Raw genomic sequence first — 12,431 nt, 5'->3', positions numbered from 1 at the left:
GCGTTCGAAAAGCCAGGGTTCGAGAGGGTTGCTCGGGTGAACCGCTGGGCAACCTACTGACCAGTTGCGTTCCTGCGGATGTCGGTGACCTGTGCGGCGACTACCTGCCCGCGAGACTGTTCCCGGCTAGTACTGTTCCTGGTCGTCTGATCTCATGCCAATCCTCAACGTGCGAGCCGCCGCCACCGCTAACCCAGCATCGCGACAAGTCGACCCACTACGTCTTGCTCAGCAACCAAGTCGTCCCACCACGGTCTCCTTCTACTGAAGACGACGAGGCCGTGAGCAAGAACCTTGTAGCGTAGGGACTTCGCATGCATGGGTTATATGTACTTTAGTCACTCTGTGATGTGTGCGTCGTGCTGTTCGTATAGTGTTTTACAGAGTGCTTAGTTCTAATATGTTATCTTCAAACCTAAACGTCTACGGCTCCATCCTTCACCGCACCGCACGTCAACAAACGTGACGGTCCGCAATCATCTCACTACATCCATCCTACACATTACATGGCCTGCCCAGCTCCATTTTTCCCTCTTAATGTCAACTAGAATATCGGCTATCCCCGTTTGCTCTCTGATCCACACCGCTCTCTTCCTGTCTCTTAACGTTAGGCCTAACATCTTTCGTTCCATTGCTCTTTGTGCGGTCCTTAACTTGATCTCGAGCGTCTTTGTAAACCTCCAAGTTTCTTCCCCATATGTTAGCACCGGTATAATGCAATGATTGTACACTTTTCTTTTCAACGACAGTGGTAAGCTCCCAGTCAGGATTTGGTAATGCCTGCCGTATGCACTCCAACCCAATTTTATTCTTCTGTAAATTTCTTTCTCATGACCAGGGACCCCTGTGAGTAACTTATCTAGATAAACGTACTCCTTTACAGACTCTAGAGGCTGACTGGCGATCCTGAATTCTTGTTCTCTTGACGGGCTATTGAACATTATGTTTGTATTCTGCATATTAATCTTCAACCCCACTCTTACACTTTCTCGATTAAGGTCCTCAATCATTTGATGTAATTCGTCCCCATTGTTGCTGAAGAGGACAATGTCATCTGCAAACCAAAGGTTGCTGAGATATTCGCCGTTGATCCTCACTCCTAAGCCTTAATTCCCAGTCTAAGAGCTTGAATACTTCTTCTAAGCATGCAGTGAATAGCATTGGAGAGATTGTGTCTCCTTGCCTGACCCCTTTCTTGATAGGTATCTTTCTACTTTTCTTGTGGAGAACCAATACATATATGGAAACAGAAAAAAACAAAAACAATAGGATAGTGGGTGAGAAATGCGGCTATGTTGAAACACAGAGCGCTATTGTGATACAATAGGTACGACATGCTCCGGCGCATGTAGAAAGGTCTAATGGTTCCAGGACTTACATTTGGAAATGTGGTTGTTTGCTTGAAGCCAGGGTACGATCAGGACCCGATGACGACCAAAGGTCACTGGAACGCCTCGCATTTGGCGCTCACGGGAAGACTACAAATGAAGCCGTGTAGGATGATACGGGCTCGACAGGTTTTGAAGAGAGGGAAGCTCAGAATAAAGTTCATTTCGAAGAACGACTGAATAATATGAAAGAAAGTAAATGGGTTGCGAGAGTGTTCAAGTATTTGTACGAGAAATACATTGACTTACGCTGGAGGAAAATAAATAGGAAGCTTAGCAGCAAGTAAGCAACATGGCAAAAAAAAAAAGAAAAAGTGGCGGAAATGAAAAAGAAACTGGCAGTGAGTAACTACCTAAGAGGCAAAAGCGAAATCAGGAGTGAAACATTTTGGGATAACTCAAAGGGAAGCTCCTTATACTTTTCGAAGCGAGATCAGGATGCCTTGAAACGCGTACTTATAAAGCGAAGTACACCAAGGAAGAAGAAGCATGTGCTTGCTGCGGTAAAACTAGGGAAACGATGGAACATGTGAATGTGAAACCCGGCTGTCGGTTTAGGCTCCTCTGGCCTCCTTGAAGCCATTGGGTTCAGGAATAGCAGGGGGAAAGTAAACATGTCCGCAGCAGAGATTAGTAAGAGGTGATTGGAAGTTTGGTGGAAGAGAAGTATGGAAACGAGAAACAACGGAGGCGTACAAAAACGAAGTTCCCAATAATGGCTCGGGAAGTTTGATGCTGGGAATTTTTTGTCCCTAAAAAATAAGATTGCCAAGAAAAAGAGCTTGGTGGCGCAAGCCACCGCCCCCGTTTCAAAGAGGACGCTCATAGCATCCATTCCGTTCAATTCCAACGCGGTATTACGCAAATGCCATTGCGTATGCCGGAATACTGGACTTAGAACTATCTAACCGCTACGGTCATGGCGTACACATTTGCGTACGTGACTTACTTTTGTCACTTCTGTGCACTTGTGGCAATCAATCGACCACAAAAAGTAATATTAGGGTAAATGAAACGTTCTGCTTACCTCAAGTACCGTCATTTTACTTGTGAGGGAAATCTATCGCTACCGAAGATCGCTTTTAAGAAGGTACTACAGTGTTTGACGGGAGGTGTGACGTGGGACGCGCGCCTGGCGCATCTATCTCTTGGAGGCCAAGAGCTCTGTGCTGGAGAGGTGGAAAACGCAAAGGCTAAACCGCAGGCTGAGAAAGAAGATTGCGGAGCTTAATCGCAGCATAGAGGCACACTGTCTGGAGCTCAACAGACAACAATGGAACGAAGCCTCCTCGACAGCATACGGGCGAATGCGCACGGGTGGAAAATGGAACATTCTTAAGCACCTGCTCGATGATAAACAGACCAAGGGCAATCAGAGGCTCGCCGTAGATAGACTAGTGCATAAGCAAAAAGAGGGGGGTCATTCCGATGCGTCCCTTCTCCGAGATCTGGCACGGAAGTATATTCCGTTAGGGAAGGATGAACTACGGGAATGCCCTCAATACGTGTGGGAGGACGCCCCAAAGCTCGATGATCCGTTTTCGGAGGCAGTAGCAGGGAGGCCCTCCACAATCTTAATGGCAGATCGGCCTCTGGGCCGGATGGCATAACCAACAGGGTCTTGAAGAACCTGGACGACCGGTCCATTCGCACCATTGCGAAGGAAATCAACAAGGTATGAGAGGAAAGTTATGTTCCGGACTCGTGGAAGCAGGCGATGGTGGTACTGATTCCTAAGCCTGGAAAGCCCCCAAGCCTCGACAACCTCCGGTACATTTCACTCACGTCATGTTTAGGTAAGGTTGCCGAGCACGTTAAACACAACAGGAGCTCAAAACACATAGAGCGCGAGGGATTGTTCCCGTACAATATGGTAGGGTTTAGGCCATCACTTTCCACACAGGACGTCATGCTACTGCTTAAAAGACAGGTTATTGACAACAGGACTAGAAACGTCAGGGGCAATCTTTCACTAGACTTGTCCAAAACCTTCGACACCGTGTCGCGCGATTTCATCTTAAATTAGATTTCGGCATTGAACTTGGGAGGTAGATTTTTCGCGTTTGTGGAGTCCTTCCTGGGGGGCAGGACGGCGGTCCTCAAGGTGGGGCAGACCAAATCAGAACCATTCGCGCTAGGAAACAGAGGCACGCCAGAAAGGGCGGTGATCTCCCGGGCCCCTCCTGTTTAACATTGCAATGCACGGGCTCTCGAAGCGGCTGGCCGCCGTACCAAATGTGGGACACGCGCTGTACGTCGACGACATTACGATCTGGTGCCCGGGAGGCTCGGAGGTGGCCGTGGAACAGGCGCTCCAGGAGGCCTTGAACGTGATCGAGTCCTTCCTGAAGGGCACGAGTATCCGACTCTCCCCGACCAAGTCAGAGCTCATGTTATACAGACCGGCAAAGCAGTGGGTTCGGGGGCTCGTGCCGCTCCAGTAGATCCCCATAGATGTGCACACGTGGGACGGCCAGAAGATCCCCAGGGTGAATTAGATCAGAGTTCTAGGATTGTTGCTCGATGCCAGGGGCTGTAATGCCAAAACCATTGCGCACCTAACCGCCAAAAACCGAGAATATTTTCTGATAATCATGAGCGTATCCAATAAGAAGGGGGGCCTAGCTAGGCGGGGACAACCTACTTAGGGCGCATCACGCTTTTCTTATGAGCCACATCAACTATGTGGTCTCGGCCGTGCAGTGGACTAAGACTGAAAGGGACAAGCTTGACACGTTGATGCGGAAAAGCGTCAAGAAGGTACTGGGTATTCCGGTCACGGCGAGCACGGATAGGCTAATGCAGCTCGGCGTTCATAACACCACCCTCGAACTAATAGAGGCGCAACGAGCGGCGCAGATCACGAGGCTTTCGGGCTCCAGCGTAGGCGCCTCTTGGAGGCGGCGGGCTTGCGGCCGCTTTAGTCACAGTGAGGCGGTAAGTCCCTCTGGACGAGAACTCCAGGGAGACTTACGTCGTCGGTCCCTTCCCTAGAAACGTTCACCCACATCATAATGCGGGCAGACGAGCAGCTCGTGCCAGGGCGATTTTAAAGAAAACGGTCGGTATGGAAACCTTTGTGAACGCAGCTCAATATGGGCGCTCCGGTAAATTCGTGGTCACGGCGGTCAGCGAGAAGGGCGAGCTCCTATCTGCGGCCTCGGTAGGCGCTGTCACGGCCGACGTGGCAGAGCAGGTGGCGGTTGCGCTGGCGATGCAGGATTTTAAAAGGCCGTATATCTACACTGACTCACGCGCGGCCGTCAAGGCTTCCGCTTCGGGAATGGTTGCGAGATAGGCGGAGACGCTTCTGGAAAGCCAGTCTAGAACTAATTCTGACTCCGTGCATTGCATTACGTGGTTCCCCGCTCACATGGGCGACAACGTACTGCCGGGCCGCCCGAACCCCAATGAGATTGCTCACCGCCATGTGCGAGAATTCACGCGCCGTCACGGCGGTGGGGCTTCATTGGATCCGGAGGAGCTCGGCCACAGCGACCCCTTATTAACCTTCCATGAGATCGTCTCCCACTATAAAGAGGAACGCAGGCGCTTCTCGCCTCCACCCCTACATCTATGTAGAGCTCAATTGATCACGCTTAGGATGCTTCAGACGAGGTCATATATACCTCGCGAGGTTTCCTAAGCAGGATTAAAACAGAAATTGACGCAGTGTCCGGATTGTGGGGAGGAGTTTAGCACTCTAGCTCATATGCTCTGGCAGTGTTCTGCGTTGCGAGATGCGTCACTCACCAGGGAACAAGACTGGGACGAGGCCATCTCTAGTACGGAACTCAAGCTCCAGTTCACGGTCGTCCAGAGGGCCCGTGAAAGAGCGGAGAGTATTGGCCTCCCGATTCCGACATAGGAGCAGCTAGCGGCGAGGCGGGGGCCCCAACGGGTCTCCGCCGGCTAGTCCCTCAGGACCTCAATAAAATGTCATTGTCTGCGTTCTAGTAAAGCTTCCAACCAATAATTAACTTGTGCAGGTAATTCAATTTTTTATGAAGAAACGTATCATCGCAGAGTGCACAATAATTAGATACTTAATCACTCTGTAATTATGGTGATTCGTCATAAAATACAGAAAGAGTCATTCTACCACCTTGACTTGCTGTTCCAATCTGCAGCACCTAATTGGCATAAAAGTATGTATATTTCATACATTTATCGACAGTCGATCATAATTCGTGACTGAAGGGTCTAATATATAGTGATTCAGAAGAAAGGAAATAGGCGCTACTTTCTGCTGCCCTTATGGGAGTACGGCTCCACTCTCTGATCTCACTTGCAGACGCGAATCGAGGCAGACGAGGAGAGTTATACGTTAGCAGTGAAGCTCGCCTCCTGTCAGCATCACAATGCGACGTTTCAAGTTCTTCTGTCTCCTCTGATAATGAACCCCTTTGAAAAACCTTACGGCAGAACCCTCCGTGATGGTGTCCTGAAACTTCTCGTGTATAACTGAAATTTGCAACGGGGCCTCGTGAGGGGCCCCATAAAGAAACTCCAGCTTGGTGGTGAAGGTTAATTCGGAGCCCCCCACTAGGACGTCCCTGATAGCCCCATGTTGCTTTGGGACGTTCTTAAACCCCGTTAATCAATCAGAAAATCAATCACTAGTTCTAGGTCAATAAATTTGTGAGAGAAATGCAAACAAAGTGAGAACAAAATAAAGCGGCGATACGCCTAGTGCAAATTTTGCATGATAGAAATAATTTGAATTGTCTTTATAATAAGAGCCAACAGTGGGTGCATGATCGCCGAGAAGACGTATCAGAGAAAAGGCGCGAGGATGCGCTTGCAGTAATATAAGAAAGCTCGGAAGGATTAAAAAAAAGGAAGAAAGAAAGAAAGAAAGAAAGGAAGAAAGCGAGGGGATATAAGTTTTCAGTGTATCCATACAACGGTGAAAAGATTAAGGAATTCGAAATGAACGTGCTTGCGACAATTGAATTGTCATGTATGAGCGCCCGAGAGTGTGTTTGCGATGTAGCTCGCAATGTGCCAATTTAGAAATAACTGGTAAACCGGCAAATTACGTGCTGTTGCAGGGGTCGAATCGGCAGCCGGCGCCGTGAGAGCAAAACCGGCGGTGCCGATGTAAAAACTGGCCAAACTGGAACCCCATAGTGGTCTCGCCAACAGGATCGGGCGTAGACAAACAGTCGTGTTCACCAATGCCGGTGCTGCGTTTCATGTCTGTTTTTGAAATAGACGAGGTAAATTGATTGATTTATTGATTGAAAGAGTAAAACGGGACGACTTCAGTGCCCTTTCCGCGAAGTTCAGCGATCAGCACTGACCAACAGACGATCTGCCCAAGCCATGGCTGGCCGGCTTCCTTCCTCCTGCACGACGCTTTTCCAGGGAAGAATGAAGGTCTTATCATAGACTGGGCCGTTCGGCATGCGGGTGCCTGCAGCCCTTTTTGCGATGCCCGGACGAACTTAATTGAACGCCATCCATGGGACCCGCGCATGGACTCTGACTTCAGACATCGGGTCTTAGCTCCTGACTTAGTGACGACCAACTTCCTTCCCAAGGACCTAGGCAATGCCGAGCGCAACAACGCCGAAGGCCATCAACGAGCTGGAGCTGCCGCCACACGAACTTCTGTCTCACCCGGGCTGTAGGGTGTCCAATCGGGCTATACCCCGATGGGACATCCTACCACGATGATCAATAACTCTCCCCCTTCCTACTCTCTCATTTACGTACCTGTTCATCGCAGTCTTAATTAATATCACCTTGGCTCACTGAAGCTTCTCAAGTCTCCGTGCTCGACTCGTCCATTTGGGGCTGAAGTGCGTTTCTCGGCTTCCATTGTCAAACTTTCACCTTCTGCATAGTTCTACAGTAGTTCCTTTCGAAATCTCTTCCTCTTTCAAGGTTACTCGGGTGTTTCGAGCTCCACCATTCATCGGCATCGGCATTTACTTGAGAGCCGCTGTGTTTTCCTGCCTGCAGCATCGGCAATCGCGGCCTCTTGCAACTCCTTCGTCGAGAGAGCGAATGCAGCGCCACTGCGCGGCGTCGCGGCGCGTCGGCACGCGCGTTCTCCTCCGGCAGGCGCAGCGGGCGCGCCTTACGTGTTCGCGCGCCACGCACTCCGCTCCACGCCTTTTCCCCTCGCCAACATGGCGTCACAGCGATGAAGGTCCGGTGGCAGGCAGCGAGCTGCCCGTCGTCGTCGTCGCCGACGGCTCGGCCCTGGTGAAGTGGTGCGTGCGCGTGAAAGCCAGCAGCCGAGCGGTGTGGCGGTGTATAGCCGCGACGGATGCGTCGTCGCGCACCGCCGTCGCCATGGAATGCAGCGCCGACGTGGTTCTGCGTGTGCGCGACATGGACGCGCTGCACTGCTGCCTCGATCGCATCCGGACCCTTTTCAACGTGCGGCCCGAGATCGTGAGCGTGGACGATGCGGTGTACAGCGCGCCCGACCCGGGCCTCGCCACGGGATACCCGCCGGTCGCCGGTCGCAGCGTGCGGCTCAAGCTCTGGGCGGATACGGCCAGCAAGCCATCGGCGCTCAAGGCTTCCAAGGTGAGCGGCCCGAGCCGGACGTCAACACCGGCCCGCCTACCGCACTACGCGCCTCGAACGACCGCCCTTGCGAAATCCGAGCGGTGTACAACCGACGGCTCTGTCGAGATAATTTATCGAAGAAAAATAATAAGCGCTCGTATACGCTGGTGTACCGCTAAAACCCGTCACAGCGCCGGCCGAATGGTGGTTTTGCCAGTCGGAGAAACAGGTGGGCTGAAGCGGTGAAACACCTCTCGCGAAGCTGTTCGTCTTCTTTCTTGCGTGCGTGCGTGTTTGTTTTTTTGCATTTCGTTAGTGTACCGTCCGCATTGTGCTAAGTGGTTTCGGCTGCTGGAACGCGCGCTGATGGGTCATCGGGTGCCCGCGGCACCAACGTCGTGTACGCGTCGCCCACTGAACAGTTTCAATTATTGCGGTTTCCGTCGAGGAAAACGGAAACGGGGCAGTTTCTGCGCGGTAGCCGGTCTCAGCGGTCGCTGCGCGAGCCGGTTGTTTGTTTGGTCGCGCGGGTCATTTTATTACCTTTCTTTTCTCCCACTCGAATGGCCTCGGGCATAAGAGGCCGGTTGTGTGTACGCGGACTTCGCGGTAGCTGCCGTGTTTCGATGTCTTGGCGGCTATCCGAACGACACATCCGTTGTCGCAACTAACGAGCATTTGCACCTGTCTGTCGGGTCAGCTAAAGGAGTGAGCGGGAACTACTAGCAGACGTTCTGATGTGAATAGTATGAAGAGAAGCGATGCATAAATAAAGACATGTGGCGAAAGCAGCAGTAATTCAAAGCGCGCTTTAGCAATACGTGAATGTCACATGCGTGTACTGTTTTTGTGTCGCCGGTTGGCGTATTGCACAATATGACAGGCGTATTTTACGATAACGGGTATACTGTGCATGGTGCCAGGTTTCGTTTTGCACTGACAAATGGTTTCTCCTGCCGAGTTCTATTCGTTTTCCTGCTCTACATGTGTGCCTGGCGACGTCTGTGTTTTGATGAGTTCCTGAAACCCGTCTGCAAGTTGTGTGTCGGTCTAGCCCTTGTGTTCTTCATTCGCGCCTGGTCAGCGTATATCGTCAAGAACCGGAACCCTTAGGATCAGAAAAGGACAACTGCCACATAACGACGTTTGCACACGTTTCCTTCGGCCTTTGGCGTCGGCGCGCGCGGAATTCCCGGCTGCTGCCGATAAAAGTTTCGGACGAGTAGTGCGTTGGCGCGCGACCTGGCGGGTCGGTCAAGCGGTCATCGCAGCGCCGACTGATTGCTCGGTCGACCGCCGCCACTTGACTGCTCGTGTGGTGGACTGATGTTATTGAGGCCACACTGCAACATTAGAAACCCGTAGAAAATCGAGTGAGGCATTAGGCAAGACAGAAACCGTGCGTTGATATGATGGGGTTGGCGCGGCTTTCCCACTTTTTTTCGTTCAAGGACGAGGAAACATCGAACACGTTTAGTTCAAGGCGTTCCGGCCGCTCATAAATAGACGGCATCATAAAGATCCGCGGGGAAGGCTAATTTTGATCTTTTGCACTTTATCGATCTTTTCTTTTCGTTTTTCTTTTTTTAGTGGACAAATGAAAAAGTAAAGCGAAAAGTAGAAATTAGCTAGCGATTGTCACGCCAGTGATAGAGAAAAACGTGAGATCGAACACTTTGTCTTTTTTTTTTTTTTTGGGGGGGGGGGGGGGGGCACGAGGAATAGTGGCGCACGAGGAATCAAGGCCGAACGCTCTAGGGAATGTTGATTGACTGGATTCGGTGAATCGGTGACAACCTAAGATTTAGTGTAAGATATACATTCCTGTAACCGCTACGCCTCCGTGCACCAAGGCATGTGTAGTTCCCAAGAGCCGCCGATATTTGAAAGTTGTTCGTCTCCGTCGTGACGTCATGGAAATGAGCGGGAGTAATCGGTTGGCGCATTGATACTTCCTCATTGAATTGGGCAGCGTTTTATTTCCCAGTGCATTCTTAGGTTAACACCTATGCTATAAGTGACTATACGACTACGTCACCACGGTGCTACAAAAGTAGGGTTGCCATGACTTTCCCATCAAGGACGGGGAAACACCGAACGCGTTTGGCTCCAAGGTGTACCGACCGCACATGAAAAGATAGACGACGCCCTAGCTTCTTAAAATATAGCTTACGTGCGAATTAGCTCGTCTTCGAAGTTGGCACACCTCCTGTGCCCATTGTTTGTGATCCGGCAAATCAAGCAAGACTTGGAAGGCTCTAGTATAGGTGTGCATGTGCATTTGAGCGACAACTGTGCTTTAATGCGATCTTTTAGAAATGGCGTGTCAAAAACAGACTTCATCAGTCGCCCTGCCCTGGCATATTAAGGCGCCTTTTAATGAGGAAGAATGTTAATTTGTATTAGTAAACTGCGTTTATTCAGTAGAAAAACGCACCACTTGTAACATTAGCGAGTGCGTGGTAACCCAGAAAATAATAAAAAGAAGAAAGAACAATGGGTGGCATTGTCGTTTCGAAGTTCCCGCACCAGCTCACTGTAGCATCATAGATTTTGGTGCCGTCTGTCAGGTATCGTCAGTTGTTTATCGGTAGAGGAGTACATATACCGTTGTAAAGGCGAGGTTCAAGAACGTTTCCTGTGCCGAAATGGCCCCAATTCGAGAAACCGTTGACATCTGTGACGTCGCAGTGACGTATACCTTCGCAAAGTTTCGGTGCGAGATTTAAAAGAGCGAGAGAGAAAGAGGGGGTTTTCTTCAGCAATTATTAGCCCGCCAAATGAATGCAGACACAGTTTAGCCAGCTACAGACTGTATCAGTCGCATATGACGCGTTCATACACTCATGGACTGGGTGGCATGCACGCGTGGTATTTGATAAGTGCCGGACCTTGAGACGAGACGACTAAAGCGATGTCACGTGAACGGGGGCTTCCCCCGCTGTTGTCTGGCTGCGGCGAACTGACAGCGCGATCTCTCATTTTGATGACGCATTTTGCAAGCGCGGTTTGATATGCTGTTTGTAGTTTCTTTCTTTTTTGAGGCAGCAGCAAGCATTCACGCGTTTTACAGCTGGTGCGTCTGCGGCCCGAAGGTTGCAGCGCAGGCGGTGCTTGACAAACGTCTTTGTTCTGTATTATTGTTGTCTCATATTTTCATTCTTGTTGTCACATGCCCCATGTCGGAGTACTTCAGTGGCTCGGTCGTGATCGGATGGCGCGATATTGGTTATGAAAACGAGCGACAGGGCATGATAGGCTCTGTCGAAAAGGAGTGAAAATGCACCGACTCACATAACGGTCCTTGTTGGGTTTGGAAACCGTGCTGCGATGAATTTTTTTTTTACTAAGTGTGTTTGAATAGCGATATTTCCATATCGAATCGAATACGAATATTCGAGAGAAATGCCTTTCCGATATCGAATATTTTCTTATTTCTAAATGGAACTAAAAGTATAAAGTTACGTCAAGTCTGTTTCATGAGTTAGTTATATTTTTAGTTAGTTATATTTTATATATACATATATATATATATATATATATATATATATATATATATATATATAGTTAGTTAGTTAGATTGCTTAGTTATATTATCTGACGCATATAATGCCGTTCACAAATGACATCCTGCCAAATGAGGATCTTGTAAAGGAAAAAAAAAATCTGAAGTGTGATCGTATATCTCGCGCGCCATGCGAAAGAAAGCAGCGAAATAAATGAACGCACTTCACTGCATGCACAAAGAATGTCGTGTTCGTTAAAGGAGCTGAGTGGTAAGGTACATTACCGTACGTCGTTTTAAATGAAAATAAACACGGTGAGACTGGCTAAATAATAAATTGTACCGCGCACCTATCGCGACTAAAATTCATAGGCTAAAAGGAAGACAATCGTTATTGAACAGAGGTTGTCTACTTGATGCGTTCGCTCCAGATATGGTTCACCTTCGCAACTATTGTGCTGCTCTTCAGTATATATATGCAGCAGAGCCGCTGGAAACAGTCGATCATCACTTGCATCGATCTTTATCCATGTAGACTCCATTGAACGAAAGCGAATAGTCGACATTTCCGAATAGGGAATTCTCGAATCGAATAGTCTGTGCTGTTCGATGCGTATTCGAACTTTCGAATATTCGTATGCACCCAATTTTTACTTTGCTCGACACACTCGTGAATTATCGGTAAAACTTCGAATGAAACATAGTATGCAGTGTGTTCCTTGCACACAAAATGTTGTTTATTCGATTCCGTTTCCCTGCGGCGTACATTACATCGGCCTGACTGGAAGATGCCTGAACATTCTACCGTAGTTCTGTGAAGGGTTTTGTGCATTCGCACCTTTCTATGCATTGTCGCAACTGCGGGTGTCATCCGCTTTTTGAAAGCACTATTGTGCTGTTCAGACACCGGGAAAAGCTATCACGTTGATTAATGGAGGCTTATCACATTAGGAGTAAAGGCTCACTGTGTGCTAGCCAGCCATCCATCTCGCTGCGAGATCGTTGGATCT

The 12,431-nt window shown here is 49.5% G+C and overlaps 1 protein-coding gene across 2 annotated transcripts in view; it reads left to right on the top strand.

Moving 5' to 3' along the window:
* The first annotated feature begins 7,514 nt into the window (after window positions 1-7,514).
* The window catches only part of LOC119461754 (endoribonuclease ZC3H12A-like), a 107,373-nt gene continuing 102,456 nt past the window's right edge, over window positions 7,515-12,431 (top strand). For both annotated transcript variants that reach the window (XR_007468280.1, XM_037723129.2), the window contains exon 1: window positions 7,515-7,934. Coding sequence is in view for 1 of the 2 variants with exons in the window: in XM_037723129.2 (XP_037579057.1) it covers window positions 7,695-7,934 (240 nt within the window). In the remaining variant the exon portion in view is untranslated. The remainder of the gene's footprint in view (window positions 7,935-12,431) is intronic.

Source organism: Dermacentor silvarum, chromosome 8 (assembly GCF_013339745.2).
Source record: "Dermacentor silvarum isolate Dsil-2018 chromosome 8, BIME_Dsil_1.4, whole genome shotgun sequence".
NCBI lineage: Eukaryota > Metazoa > Arthropoda > Arachnida > Ixodida > Ixodidae > Dermacentor > Dermacentor silvarum.
Note: the sequence above shows the minus strand (reverse complement) of the source record. Positions and strands in the feature narration are given on the sequence as shown.